General features: G+C 33.4%; 2 protein-coding genes across 4 annotated transcripts; both read left to right on the top strand.

Annotated features, from left to right (window-relative positions):
* The first annotated feature begins 1200 nt into the window (after positions 1-1200).
* Positions 1201-8365, top strand: LOC123716203 (dynein regulatory complex protein 9-like). Of its 2 annotated transcripts, XM_045671825.1 has the most exons (9): positions 1201-1376; positions 2368-2408; positions 2475-2545; positions 2778-2946; positions 3943-4089; positions 5910-6015; positions 6651-6845; positions 7029-7160; positions 7959-8365. In XM_045671825.1, the coding sequence occupies exons 1-9, from the start codon at positions 1293-1295 to the stop codon at positions 8154-8156; spliced, it is 1143 nt and encodes a 380-aa protein (XP_045527781.1). In that variant the 5' UTR covers positions 1201-1292; the 3' UTR covers positions 8157-8365. The 2 variants fall into 2 exon arrangements, with proteins under 2 accessions (XP_045527781.1, XP_045527782.1); XM_045671826.1 differs by lacking the exon at positions 7029-7160.
* A 425-nt stretch (positions 8366-8790) lies between these two features.
* Positions 8791-14276, top strand: LOC123716253 (dynein regulatory complex protein 9-like). 2 transcript variants are annotated; one of them, XM_045671901.1, is made up of 9 exons: positions 8791-8937; positions 9018-9097; positions 9204-9274; positions 10705-10873; positions 11157-11303; positions 11632-11737; positions 13082-13276; positions 13532-13663; positions 13927-14276. In XM_045671901.1, the coding sequence occupies exons 1-9, from the start codon at positions 8854-8856 to the stop codon at positions 14119-14121; spliced, it is 1179 nt and encodes a 392-aa protein (XP_045527857.1). In that variant the 5' UTR covers positions 8791-8853; the 3' UTR covers positions 14122-14276. The 2 variants fall into 2 exon arrangements, with proteins under 2 accessions (XP_045527857.1, XP_045527858.1); XM_045671902.1 differs by lacking the exon at positions 9204-9274.
* Positions 14277-14482: the final 206 nt, after the last annotated feature.

The raw sequence follows: 14482 nt of genomic DNA, 5'->3' as shown, positions 1-14482 counted from the left end.
ATTGTGTTACCTATATGAATAATGATATGAATTATATAATCTTTGAAAAATACTTAAGATTTTAATATTATATTATTCGTGTCAAACGCATTAAAGTTCCCCGCCATTTCCTTGAAATTTGTGATTTAAAAACTGCTTTTTAATAATCTTAAATGTATTCAATCATAAGAAATAAAATATTTTCTTGCTACCTCAAGGTAGGACAGTAAAGTTTTTACCTTGTATGTTTTAAGGAAAACCAAAATTATTTCTACTCCACAGATATCATAATTTTTTACAAGCTAAGTTAATATTGTCTTTTGGTAAAATAGCTTTTACACATTAAGAAAAACACTTTTTGAACGGATTAAAGCTATGTATTAATTTTAAAACTTATAGTCATTTACATAATTCTAAATTTAAATTTTTTTCCGACGTTTCGCGTACTTTTCAGTGTGCGTGGTCTGAAGACGAAAGGTGTTAAATGTCAAAAGTATCACAGCTGCATAGAAAGTTGTTTTATCTGTATTTATTGCCCCGAAGTTGGTATCGACTAAAAGATGACGGGTTTTTGCAAAAATGACTCACGGTGTCCTCTGTTTTCGCGGATTGTTTGTCTTCGGGTTTTAATTTGGATATTATTGGATGGTTGTTTGATAATTTTTCTATTGAAATTGGGATTTTTTTTTTATTTCAATGCTTCGCGTACCAATCTTGGGAAGAATCTTTTTTCTTTCGCAAGTACTTTCGGTTGGTCAAAGCGTATGTAATGATTAGGCCTATCTAGTGTGTGTTCTGCTGACAGACTGCTGATTTTGTGTCTCGTCTATGTTTTATGTCTGCAATATGCTCTTTGAGTCTGCTGGACATATTGCGTTTAGTTTGCCCTATGTAAGACAGGCCACAGTCGCAATCCAGTTTGTATATACCTGCATCTTGCAACGGGGTGTTACTTTTGATTGGTCTTAGGAATTGCTGAATCTTCTTGTGCGGCTTGAAAACCGTTTCAGTCACCGTGACCACGCACACTGAAAAGTACGCGAAACGTCGAAAAAATTTATAATTTAGAATTATGTAATTAACTATAAGTTTAAAAATAATACATAGGTTTAATCCGTTCAAAAAGTGTTTTTCTTAAGCTAAATGAAATTCATGAAAAAGTATTACAATACTTTTTGTATTATAAATTAAACGTCAAATGTTGACATCAATTTGTAAAAATATATTTTTGAGTATTATACATTACATACTTTATACATTTGTTTACAAGTTTTATTATATGTTTTTAATTTATTTTTGAGATTTTTATCGTAATGTTGAATATAACATCTTCTATAACAATAAATAGTGCATCTTGGGGTAGAGCAAGCGATATTTCTTCAAGAGGAAGTCATGAGGTATAGTGATCTACTTTTGTTTGAAATTAAAAGAGCTCTCCTAAACTGATAACACCTCCAATTTTTAATAGTGAGATTTTGACAACAATTAAATCTCTGAAACCAACCAATATATTCACATATGTTCTTAGGCGTGTGCCTGCATACACACACACCCTTCTAACACTCACTCACACACGCGTAATAACCTCTCCCACTATCATACTCACATACATACACACACACATACAACTTTATTTCTTCTAACTCCTAACTAGTTGACTGCTTTGTTTTGTTTTACTTTCCTTATTTAAAACGTTAAATTTGTTTGCCTACCCATATATGTATCTACTTTTTGTTACCACTCAATATGGGTTTGCTGTGAATGGAAGCCTGGTTATCCATATCACAGGTTCTTACTTAGTTTGGAAACCAGTCTCCCAATACCTTCTCAACTGTTATCTTATTTATTGTTGTAAATGTTATATGGGAGAATAGTTTCGGACTTTATAATTTATATTTAATTACATAATTTGAGTAATATTATGCTCGTCTATCATTTACGAAGCTTTTTATTTATTCCAAAAGGAACGGCCGATCTCGCCTTTTTGTCTCTCTTATTAATAATGTCAAACATAACATGAATAGTTAGATTTTTTATTATTATTGACACTCATTAAAAAAGGTTTACTAAAGATGATAGAGTTTTTAAATTGGATCAGATATCCTGGATACGAAATAAATACCTTTTTATTTTTAAAATGATAAGTTTGCTTTTTTAACACCAACTACTTGGTTTCTTGTAAGTGATGTGGTAGACGCCGTTGGAGAGAAAAAAAATCACAATTATAAGCTTTGCAGTATATTTGAATAATTTCTGGGTTGACTATCAAAGTCAAGCTAAGTGTTGTAACCTTAATTAACTGTAGCATAACAAATTTTCAAGGCTTCCAGTTCCGGTTTGTCTTTATAAAATTATAACGAATTACTTCATAGATAATTCATCTTACAGAGCATCGATGACACGCAGGAAGTGTATTATGACAAGTTCAGGTAAGACGTTATCAACAAACAGTATATATTATATAATTTCTGTTAAAAATTATTATTTTATTTTAGGCTACCGTACTTCAAGGCATCTCTCTTTGCCACGGCTTTAGAAGACTGTATTACACAAATCCGCATACTGGGTGAGTGCTTATAAATTGTGGAAAACTGCGACCATGGTCTGGCGTACGAAAACCTGTTCAGTGACCAATAAAGGAAGTTACTACTGTGCCTATTTTTATTTGTTTTCAACCAGTCCCATTGAGGCTTTAGGGCCTGCTAGTATCCCTGACTCGCTGACTTTGACTAGCTTCAGTTCACAGGTGTGTAACTTACGTTACTGTTGTAAGTTTTTGTTGAATCTGTGATTTTCAGACCAATGTAACACCGAAATCCGTTTAACAAAAACAATGGTTGAAATGCAGAAATTGCTCGCCGATAAGTATGGCGTTGAAAAGAAGGAAATATGCAGCGAATTGGAATGTATCGACACAGAGAAACTTGACTGTTTGGATTATAAGTTGGACAAGCTGGATAATGATAGGCATGTTCGAGTTTTGTTCAATATCGCGCATATAGCTTACGTTTAAAACGTAATGATCTTATATTTAAGAACAAATTCATGCGCACCACTGATGGTTACAAAACAAAAAGAAATCCTTTACCTTGTAAATAAATAGATATCACAAGCACGACTGTAATTAACCAGAGAGTTTAAAATAGTAATAAAATGTCTATATTCACTTTTGCTTCCTGATATGAATGTCTAAATACTAAAAGGGCACTTGTCCCCTATTTATTTCTGAATGCAAATTTACAGGAGATAGAAATAACTGTATAGTTTTTGAAAGAATGAAGATACAAACTTGGTTTTTATGTATGCTATTGAGAATGTACATGACAACATAATCCATATTAAAAAGTTGCATATTTCTCTGTGAATGCTTAAAAACTGCCATAAAATATCATGGACAAGTTACCTTTTAGTAATTAGGTAGGTATTACCATGGACATTAGCTCTTTTACCACTTAAATAGTAATCAATCTAAGTAATATTTAAATAAAATCAAACACAAAGTTAATCAAAAAAGTTATAATGTATTCGTTAACCATCTATAATTATCACCTATTAGTTTTATTCTAGTATAATTCTTCTTATTCTAGTTTTATTCTTATTATTCTACAGGCCAATTATAAATGCTATTCCAAAATGACAGGTATTCTTCTGGACAAGTGCCGTTTTAGTATTTAGTTAAAATAGACAAGTCGCTTACTGTTCGTGTAAAGGGCGGACAAGTACTGTTTCGACAGAAAACGGTGTAGATATGTGTTGACTAGTGATTAAAGCATTAAAAAAAATGGGTTAAAATGTGACATGTGCCCTTTTGTATTTAGACATTCATATGCTTTTCGTCTATTTTCTATCTATTTATTACGATTTAAAAAATACTCGAGGTCTGTTATAAAACAAACTTATACTAACTTTTATCAATTACTATTTCTGCTGTAGAATTAATTACATTCTAGTGTTGGTTTACAGAAAGCTCCTTGTCCATGTTCTGTCGGAAACATATCTGGATCTTTCAAAACATCGCCGATTCTACGCACTCTCAGACTACGTCACTACGGTCACACGCAAACGCCAGCACTCCGAAGTGCTTATAGAAGAGGAAGCGAAAAATAAATTGTAAGTTGTTAATGCCATAAAAGATATTTAAAAGAATATCGTGGGACAATTTTTATTTGTCAGCGTCTAAATAAAATTGACACAATGTGTTCATGCGATCTGGCCTGAATTTATATTTTGTTTCTATAATATTTTATTTATTTATAGAAACACTCCTGTCATAACAGGTGACCCTAAATTGACTGCACAGCAAGTGAATAAAATTTATAGACGAAACAAAAAATAAACATAAGAAATTAATTCGAAAAAAGCAACATTAGGTACATAATAAAAACTTAACTAACAAACAATAGAACTTTTGTCAGTTCACTCAACGGACGATAAAAAGGTCCGGTTAAAAAAACCTATTTATTTATTTACACTTCGTTACACTACAATATAAAAAAATTGAACATAATTAAATCAAAAGGAGGGCAACTGGCGGCCTTATCGCTTACGAGCGATCTCTATCAGGCAACCACTGTGTGTAAAGAAAAAATAAAAATGTAATCAATTACATAAGATAGGCAAGTAGTGGAAAAATACATGTTATACACATTTATTAATACAAAACTAAACAGGAACAAAAAAAATCAAACTAAACTAAAAAGATGATACATTAAAAATAGAAAGTAAAAAAACACATAAATCACGATAATTTAATATAAGTCTCATCCAGTCCTATGTAATTCGTTAACTAAAGTTATATATTCTGGAAACAGTTATGACTAAAAAAAATATCTAGAAACTTGCCTTTATATACCGAGGGATCAAACACGGCTGTGGGTGCCTGCATGGAAACAGAAACCACGATGGAAAAAAAATTGTTACGCCATGGCTATAAATTTATTTAATCACCTTCCTAGAAGTTATAGGTCACTGCCATGTAATTCTTTCAAGGGGGAAGGTGATAAAATTTTAAAGGCACAGTGCCTTTATAGCGTAGGCGAGTATTTGGACTATAGATTTGACACCAATTGTAAAGAACTTAACTTTGACATTATGTTCATGTTCTTATTGTATGACAGTGTAAAAAATTATATGACATCTGCATGCCTATTTATATATGGTTGATTGTGCAGATATGTAGTCTATCGATCTAATTTAATTTAACTTTGACATTATTTTATGTTCTTAATCAGACATTGTAAAAATTAATATGACATTTGCATGCCTATTTATATATGGCTGTTTGTGCGGATATTTGTAATTGATCGATCTAACCACTGTACCACTATCTTGGCAAATAAATGATTACTATTATTATACACCGAATCAACTGTGCCCTTTTCGGAAGGTGGCCCTAGCTGTGGGCACATGAAGTATCGGCGGACGATGTTTTATGAATTATTATTTATTATATGTCACATCTTGTCTTAAGCGTAACACCAACACCAATGGCGCTTCAATCTTTTAGATCTCGGCCTAATATTACTGTATCTGTTTTGTGTACACCTATTTGTCTTAATAGAAAAGTAGGTGATCAGCCTTCTTTGCTTGACACACGCCATTGACTTAATTTGTCTAAGGCATGCCGATTTTCTCACGATGTTTTCGGTCATCAAGAAAATGTTAAATGCGCATATGGACAGACAGTCCATTGGTGCACATTAGAGGATCGACCCAACGACCTCCTGGATAAGTGACGAACGTTGGAACCATTAGCCCAACACTTCACACTGTCTAAACTATGACCCTATGAATCTTTAAACTACCTATAAGTTCAGTATTTCGGCGTATGTGATAGTATAACGCTCTCATGCACCAGCTAATAGTTGGACTAAAAAAGTTTTTGATATAAAGTAATCGTTGAGCTTGACTAAGCATATTTACTTTTGCAGATTACGCCGTGAGACACAGCGCCAGTTGCGACAACAAAGGAACCATATAAAATCTGTTACATACGACTGCAATATGACTGTAGAGAACCTTAAAAATAGAGTTCAGGTATATTCTTTTGTAATTTTCCGGGTTTGTAGGAAAAACAAGTCACTATCACTAAACATTTTCGAGTTAAACGCACCTAAGTATAATGTTGCGCTCAGGTCGGGAAAAAAAATCGTTGTATCGTTTCTAAAGCCAGTGTACACCAATGTGTACGAGTTTCACGTTCGTGTGCCAATTGCCGAAATACAAATAATTGCTATAACGTAGTTGTTTCTTTAGAACGCGGTTTTTACGAAATTTAGTTTTTGTTTAAACTTCACATTAAATATCGCTTATTTTTCTTAATAGTCAAGCTAAATAAATACTAAATCTAAAAACTAAATGACGCATAGCAGACGGAAAATAATAAGCGGCTCGAATATAAGCGTCTTTCTTCCGACTTTGATTTTGTTTCTTTTGAAGTTTCTTGGGCCGTGCGGTTCAAGTTCAAGGCGTTAATTAGATTTAAGTCGGCACCTGGATGAACCCAGAGCTGGTGCTTTCCTCGCTTAACGAATAAAATCGCAATACAGCGAGGAAATGCTACAGGAAATTTTCAGTTACTATTACTATATTGGAAAACTCATAGCAAAAACATAAATAAAACCAAATATATTTAAAATAAATTAGCAATTCCTTCATTCGTTATTTTACAGGATGCAGCACTGAACGTTGAAATTCGTTTCCGGTACATAGGAAATTGGCAAAACGCTCGTTGCGAACAAAATTCTCAAAGAATAACACACATAGAGTCGCCTCGTGTTGAAACTATTGACTTCTACAAGCAAAGAATAGAGCAAGAACACAGAGTTCACAGCGAGGTTGAACTGCTTATCAACATTCTTATCAATGTAAGCGCTCCTTAAAACATGCTTTTATTTTTTTTAGTTTCAACCTTCAACGCTTAACTATCCTTTTTATCATTATCTAAAGTCCAGACGTAAACATCATCGCTACAAAATACATCATTCCATATATCATAATTAAGTTTAAAAAGCGCGATAAACACACTTTTATTAAGTCTTGAATTTTAGGAAATTTTAGAAAATGTAGAACACTGGATGGTAAAGTATGAAAAAGACATGGAGAAAATGGATTTAAAGATACAAAGGACGAAGAATAAGCATGAAACAACAGAAGAAAGGAGATGTGCGCTTGAGGAAAAGGTATCTTCAGGATTAATTTAACTATATTCTTCTTATCTCAAGCCCATAACTATAGCTTACGCTCTTCCGTCCCCGTCCCACCTTATAACTCCTCCTGTCTTGGCGAATCCTTTAAGGTATCTGCTATGGAATTCACTTCCCGTCCCTATTCGCTTAGCTCCTTCTCTATCTTCCTTTAAATTTCTTCCGTACAAACATTACCTGTCCACATCGTATCCCTAACTTTCTTACTAACTACTAACTGACGTGAAACTGATCTTAAATTATCGTGATTCATGTGCACTTTTTACTTTAAATTTTTTATGTATCCTTTTTTCAGTTTAGTTTGATTTTTTGGCCCTGTTAAGTTTTGTCTTAATAACTATGTGTTTATATTTTGCACTTCTTGCCTACCTTATCTAATTTGCCTTAGTGGTTACCTGGAAGAGATCGCTCGAAAGTGATAAGGCCGCCAGTTGCCCTCCTTATAATTTAATTATGTTCAATCTTTATATTGTAATGCAATGAAGAGTTAATTAATAAATCATTATATTTAATTACTCTATAAATAGTGCATGATACTGATCATGGTTTAACTTCTAACGTGAATAAACAAAAACAATTCCGTTCTAAATTGAGAAAAGAAAATTATGACTAGAAATCTATTTCGTGATTTTACCAAATTTTCTGTTCTGTCTACCGAAAACAGCATTTTTACTATGTAACGGAAAATTCCTAAAATATCCATAAACAAGACATGTACCTGCTTCCTTTCCTAACCATATTTCATACTTTTAATATATTTATCAAACCTTACAGCTGAAGCTCCGAGAGGTGGAACTGAACAACTGGATATCCTTTAAGGACAAGCGTGAGGCTGATCGCCTTTACCGAGAGAAGATGACTATCGCAGCTTTGGCAATTCAAGCTTGGTGGCGTGGGTTACTGGTGAGATTAGAACTGGGGCCATATAAACCCACAAAGCGACCAATACGAGGCGATAAGAAGAAAAAATAACACGAAGCTTTGAGAAAACGCATTAAAATAAAATTTGGCTTACGTTTTTTAGTGATCGTTAAGAAATATTGTTGATGCCTGCTATGTTTGTGTAGTTATATACGATAATATTTGTTACTATTTTGTATTTTTTTATATTTTTGTACATCGTTTTTTTATGATTTTGGAATGGATTTATGATTATTGTTACTCTTTAAATAAATTATTTACCAAAAGTTTTAGTTATAATTATTATATTTTATTGGTTTTGTAGATTCTGTACTGATAATATAAAAGGGAATGAGTAAACACGAAAACTACCTGACCGATTTCGAAAGTGACTTCCACAATAGAGACTTGGAAAAATGTTTTAAATTTCGACTAGTATACACTAGTAAACAACTTTTCATATATTTTTATATGTTTCTTAAATACTAAAATAATCTTCTCGGTTTCACAATAAATTATTGATTTAATCAAATCCCTAAAACCGGTACTGCAATTAAAACCGAGACAGGCTATATGCCGTATGTTACATAGATAATAAAAATCCTTGAATCTCAGTGGCAAACCTAATCATTGGCCGAAAATAAATAAACATCATCGTCATGATTCGTATGATCGTAAACGTCATGATTGACATCCATCAATATTATTCAGCTTCTGTTAAAGTTATTTTGTATAGCGTATTCATCGTATTTTTTTAAATAATACAATCATGCCAAATCCGAGACTTATGAGCCTGGTCCACCAAAGTTGGCGCTGCGAAATAGATTACGATATGAAAAATGGTCAGAATTATGTAAGTTAATAGGTTTTTACACTTTATAACAAATTCTTATATATTCGAAGATTGCATGCAACAAAATGTTTCGTTTTCAGACTACTTTGAACCAAGAAATGATTTTACAGAAGATATCCATTAATGAATTTGATACAGAAAACAAAGATAAGGTTTTCTGGTAATATATTTTTATTTAATTACGTTACGTTACAGTTATACAATAAAGCCCTATTGCTGTTGTAAAACTAGATGCTAGTTTATGCTAAATATCTCCTTTTTTTTAGTTTATCATACCTTCAGGCTTCTTTCTTTGCTACTATTTTAGAAGATGCACTGACGCAGATGCGGATTCTTGGTATATTTGATTTTATTTCTATTAAGTTTTAAACATCGAGGTGTTGTCATATACAAGACCTTTTAATAATTATATCACATCAGCCCTTCGGATATTTAAAGAACTATAACGAAAATTAAAATAGCCTATATTCGAGTACTACACTACACTACAGTCCATGTCATTACGTTTTACACTAGTACTCGATCTCCTCCTCCTCCTTTCCAATTCTGCACCGCCATACCTTTTAGGGCGTCCTCTCTTTTTTCCCACTGGGCCATTCCAAGTAAGGGTAATCTTGACGCTGACGAATGAGGCCACTGTGCGGTCACAGTAAAACAAGCCTATTTCAACTCTTGTATTTGTAATGACGTTATTTATGTTTGTACGGCTTCGTGTCACACCGTTTTTAACTTTGTTTTCAATTTTCAATAAGGAACGCTCCACAGACCTTTGGCATACTCCAATCTTGTTTATTAGCGCCTTATTGAAAATGTACGGCATGCATGCGACGGACATGGAAGTATGTATGACCACGACTGTTCCTTTTATACTTAAGGTCGTTTAAATACTTAAATTTCGTACTTACTTTAATCAAATAAATTATAGAATCCATCTTGGCTAATATTGTTGGCTTAATTTTCTACAATACTAATAAATAGCTTAAACTAAGGTAAAGTAATGTAAATGTAACAGTCTTAGTGTTCTATAATGTTTTGATACTATGTTCGTGTGTGTTCACTTCACTACACTAGGTTTATTAACTCAAAAGGTTTAGTTCTCTTTAGGGGTCTTATTCCTGTTGTGTCAAGTTATGTGTATTGCCTCAGCATTCACTTGACTCTGTAGCCTGTTTGAGTGATATAAGGAATGCCTTCGTTGCGAAAATCCGTACAAATTATAATAATTAAATAATTGGGAAGGTAATTGACGTATCGTTTTCGAGAGATCTTTTCCAGGCATCCACTGTAAGGAAATATATATATATATATATATATATAGGAGTGCCAGCTATGCAAAACCACATATGATGTATTTAAACATGAGGACAAGAAAAAAGCCAAAATAAATAAAAAAGGACACACGAATCGTGATAATTACTAAATTGTGTTAGGGATTCGATATGGACCGGTAATGCCTGTCAGAGGAGTTGTTTGGATTAATACCAGCAGCTGAGTTTCATCTGTAGACGTTTAGGCTGAATATGAAATTCCACCCGTCTCACCTCGACGTCCGACGTTACAGAACTTTTGGCACGCCCCACCACTATTTGGAACCGCTACCCGCTGAAATATTACCGAACCAATTAGACTTAGGTTCCTTCAGGAAAAGAGTGTACCAATTAATAAATGGCCGGCAACGTGAGCCTTCTCGCATTGAGAGTATCTATGACCACTAAACATCAGATGATAAAAAAGAGAGATTAATTAATTAACATTATTTTTTTGTAGTTGAATGCAATAATGAACTACGAATTATTAAAACTAAGTTAGACATGAAATTGCTCGTTCCCCTGAAATACGGAGTGGCTCAGCCCAAAGTGACTGATGAACTGGAATCTATAGATCCAAATAACTTGGTTAGCAATGAATATAAGTTGAATAAATTGGATTCTGACAGGTTAATATTTAATATTTATTCCTTATTAAATAATTTTACCCATAGATACGACCTAATACTATTCAGTATCGAGCGATTTCAAATTAAATACAGTAGGTATATACAATCAATGTATCTAATACGTATGTTTTCCATTGTACATAGATAGAACTATTCAAGGCTAAAGCTAGGATAATAGTGTAAACACACATGCGTTACCCAGAAGTTCTTTCTTAAGGTGTAAGATTTTCTTTTTCATAATTCTATTGATACATTTATCCACGGATTGTACTTGTCTCCTTAGAAACAATTTTACAACAGTGTTAAGGGATACTTATAAAGATTTGACGCTACACAACCGGTATGCTGTATTACAAGAATTCGTAAATATGTTAGTAGCGACTGATGAATACCGACTCAAGGTGGCCGACGATGAAGTTAAGAATAAAGGGTTTGATATTGTTATTTATCTTTTTAATCTCTTATCATTTTCCCACTTCTATTATTTTTGTGTAACCGAGTGTGATTTAAAGGTTCTTAACAAATATTTTGCGACAGGCGTGAGTCACTAATGTAGACGGTCATGTGACCATACCGTAAAAAGTTATAGTTTCTAAGTTCTTACCTTTCTAGGCCTTCGCTTAAAATTACTAATTGTTTTCAACTTGTATCCGCAAGCAAGCAATGTCGCTGACGGCAACAATTCGATGCTTAGAATAATAAACTTGTGGTGTTGATAAAGATCAGAACTTTTTTTAACTTTCATTTAATTTCGCCAGCTTACGTCATGACCTCAACAAACAATTACGGCAGCAACGCAACCATATTAAGTCAGTTATTTATGATACAGACGCCATTATAGAAAGGTTAAAGAATTTCGTGGAAGTGAGTATTTTTATTTGAACTTTGCAAGTCTCGTTACCACCTCAAATGCGACCTTAAATGTATAAGAAAATATTTTTGAGTCGATTGCTTGTTTTAAAGTCAAATTCCCCCCAACCCGAAGCAATTATTGTACATGGGTAACACTGAAAATGTTAGATCTGGCCAGAAACATTGCTAATGAAACTATTTTTTGGGAGTTCAATTTTAGAACTCTTTGGTAACCTAATTTAGTATATTGCATTTATTTGTCATTTGTTTTTTGTGAATTGGCGACACATCTCAAACTCTTGTTACACGTCAAAATGAAACTAACGCGAGAAAATTATCGGTCAATGATTTATTATGACTTTCGTTGTTGGCTTACTGAACAAATAATCTATAATAGGCTGCAATTAGCATTTCTGGATGAAGCCCCATCTCGTGCCACTATTTACAATTGGTTTAACGAGTTTAAGGGTGGACGTAGCAATGTCAATCATGATCCGCGTGAGGGACGTCCTTTAACAGCGACTACTGAAGATAACATCTGTGCTGTGCGACGCATGATAGAGGAAGATAAGAGAGTGACCTATCAGCAGATACGGCCAAGCCTAGACATTGGTCTGAGTCAAGTTCAATAAAATATTACACGAACATTTAGGCGTCAGAAAGCTTAGTAGATAGATAGATTCCACATACTTTAACCAGACGACGACATGAAACACCTTCGAATGGACCGAACTGTTACTTGTACTGCAGACTGGTATGTCAATCGCTGTATGCCTGTTATCTTGGAAAAAAATCGACAGTAGCGCCCTCGAAGCAGGATCCTCCTTCACCACCACAATGCTTCAGCGCACTCCGTAAAACGGACTGTTGAATATTTTACTATGAGAGTTGTCGAGATAATAAGTCATCCGCCATTCAGTCCTGTCCTGGCGCCCTGCGAATTTCATTTATTCGCTTTTCGAGCCCTGAATATGCGGTGAAGGCGTACGAAAATGAAGAATAGAATAGAATAGAAGAGACCCTAAGAAAGAATGGACCCACCGCTTTTCTCAATGGTTCCAGCGAATGTGACGATGTGCAGAGAGGAACCGAGATAACTTCGGAAAACAATAAAAGTATTGGCAACTTTCTACATTAAGCCGTTTTTTCATTTTCTAAACATTGTCAGTGTTACCTAGGTATCAGAAATACGAACGCAGGACTGGGTTCATGTTCATGGGTATATCATGCATACAGCGTATCCCAGCACCTTCACCTTGATATTTTGAACTTGTAGATTTTTTATATTGCGCCCAAATCTAATTGCTCTTTTATGTATTTATAAACAAATAATACAACATCTACATACTTTTATAGGATGCAGCACTATATGCAGAAACTGAGAGTCGATACACAGATGGTTGGCAGCGCGCCCGTACGGAGCAACATCTCCAAACAATCATAGACAATGAAGAGAGTCCATCCCGAACCATAGAGTATTATAAGCGGAGGACGGACCATGAACAACGAGTTCACACTGAAGTGGAACTTTTAATTAATATTATTATAAACGTATTAATCTTATTTTTTTAATATTTTTGTATAGAGCCAGTTATACAGCACGCAGTTACTTTTAGTGTTCTTAATTTCAACATTTCTATTTGCCTCCTGATGTCAAACATAGAATTAACCAACAACATACTTAGGCTTTCAATTATTAAATTAAACATATTTAGATATATAAAATCATAATATAGCGAACATTTGAACCGGTTGATCCACAATGGTTCTTCCGATAAAAAAAATATAATTATATTTGAAATATAGGAAACCTTACAAAAGGTAGAAGATTGGATGAATAAATATGACAGAGATATGGAGCACATAGATCTTAAAATACAATTGAAGAAAAACGAATATCAAAATGAGCACGATCGGCGCGTAGGACTCGAGGACACGGTAATTTTAATTATACTTTATGAGTAAGACTATTAGTATGTACATATTTTGTCAACCTAGTAAATTTCATGAACATAAGATTTTCCCTGCAAACGACGATACCACTAATTTCCTATAAACCTATATGCCTACCTATATATATTAACCTATGTCTACTCCAGATTACGTAAAAAAATTAGTTAAATTTCAAAGGAAACAAACTATCCTAGAATCATTTGAATATTGTAATTAACATTTTAAAAAAATTTGGTGCCACATAACAGATTGAGACTCATGACAAGCAAATGAAGGATTGGAACTACTTTAAAGAAGAGCGTGAGAAGGCTAGACTTTACCGTGAGAAGATGACGAAGTCTGCGATCACTGTGCAAGCGTGGTGGAGAGGGCTGCTCGTGCGTCGTGAACTGGGGCCATTTAAAGTAGCTAAGAAACCAAAAGGCCCCAAACCTAAAAAATAACTTTGATATTTTGTAATATAAAAGTTATTTTTTTAATGGATTGTATATACTGGCATATTTTTTGCAAGTGGCACTAAAACTGTTTATTAGTTATTTTTACTATTTTAATATTTATTTTTTAATATTATGATCAATATAGCTAATAGTATGACTCAGAAGTTTTTCTTTATAGTTTTTTAAAATAAATAATAGGTTCATATTGTTACTTCATTGTACACGTTCTTATTTAAGGTACCTAGAATAGTTTATACAATATAAATATAATTATTAATAGAACTACGTTGTCTCCTTTATTACAAAATTAAATAAATAAATTTCAGAGACGTTTTTGTTTTAAGTTATAAAATTTCTAAGTGCTTTG

Source organism: Pieris brassicae, chromosome 11 (assembly GCF_905147105.1).
Source record: "Pieris brassicae chromosome 11, ilPieBrab1.1, whole genome shotgun sequence".
NCBI classification, from domain to species: domain Eukaryota; kingdom Metazoa; phylum Arthropoda; class Insecta; order Lepidoptera; family Pieridae; genus Pieris; species Pieris brassicae.
This window is presented reverse-complemented; position numbering and strand designations above follow the sequence as displayed.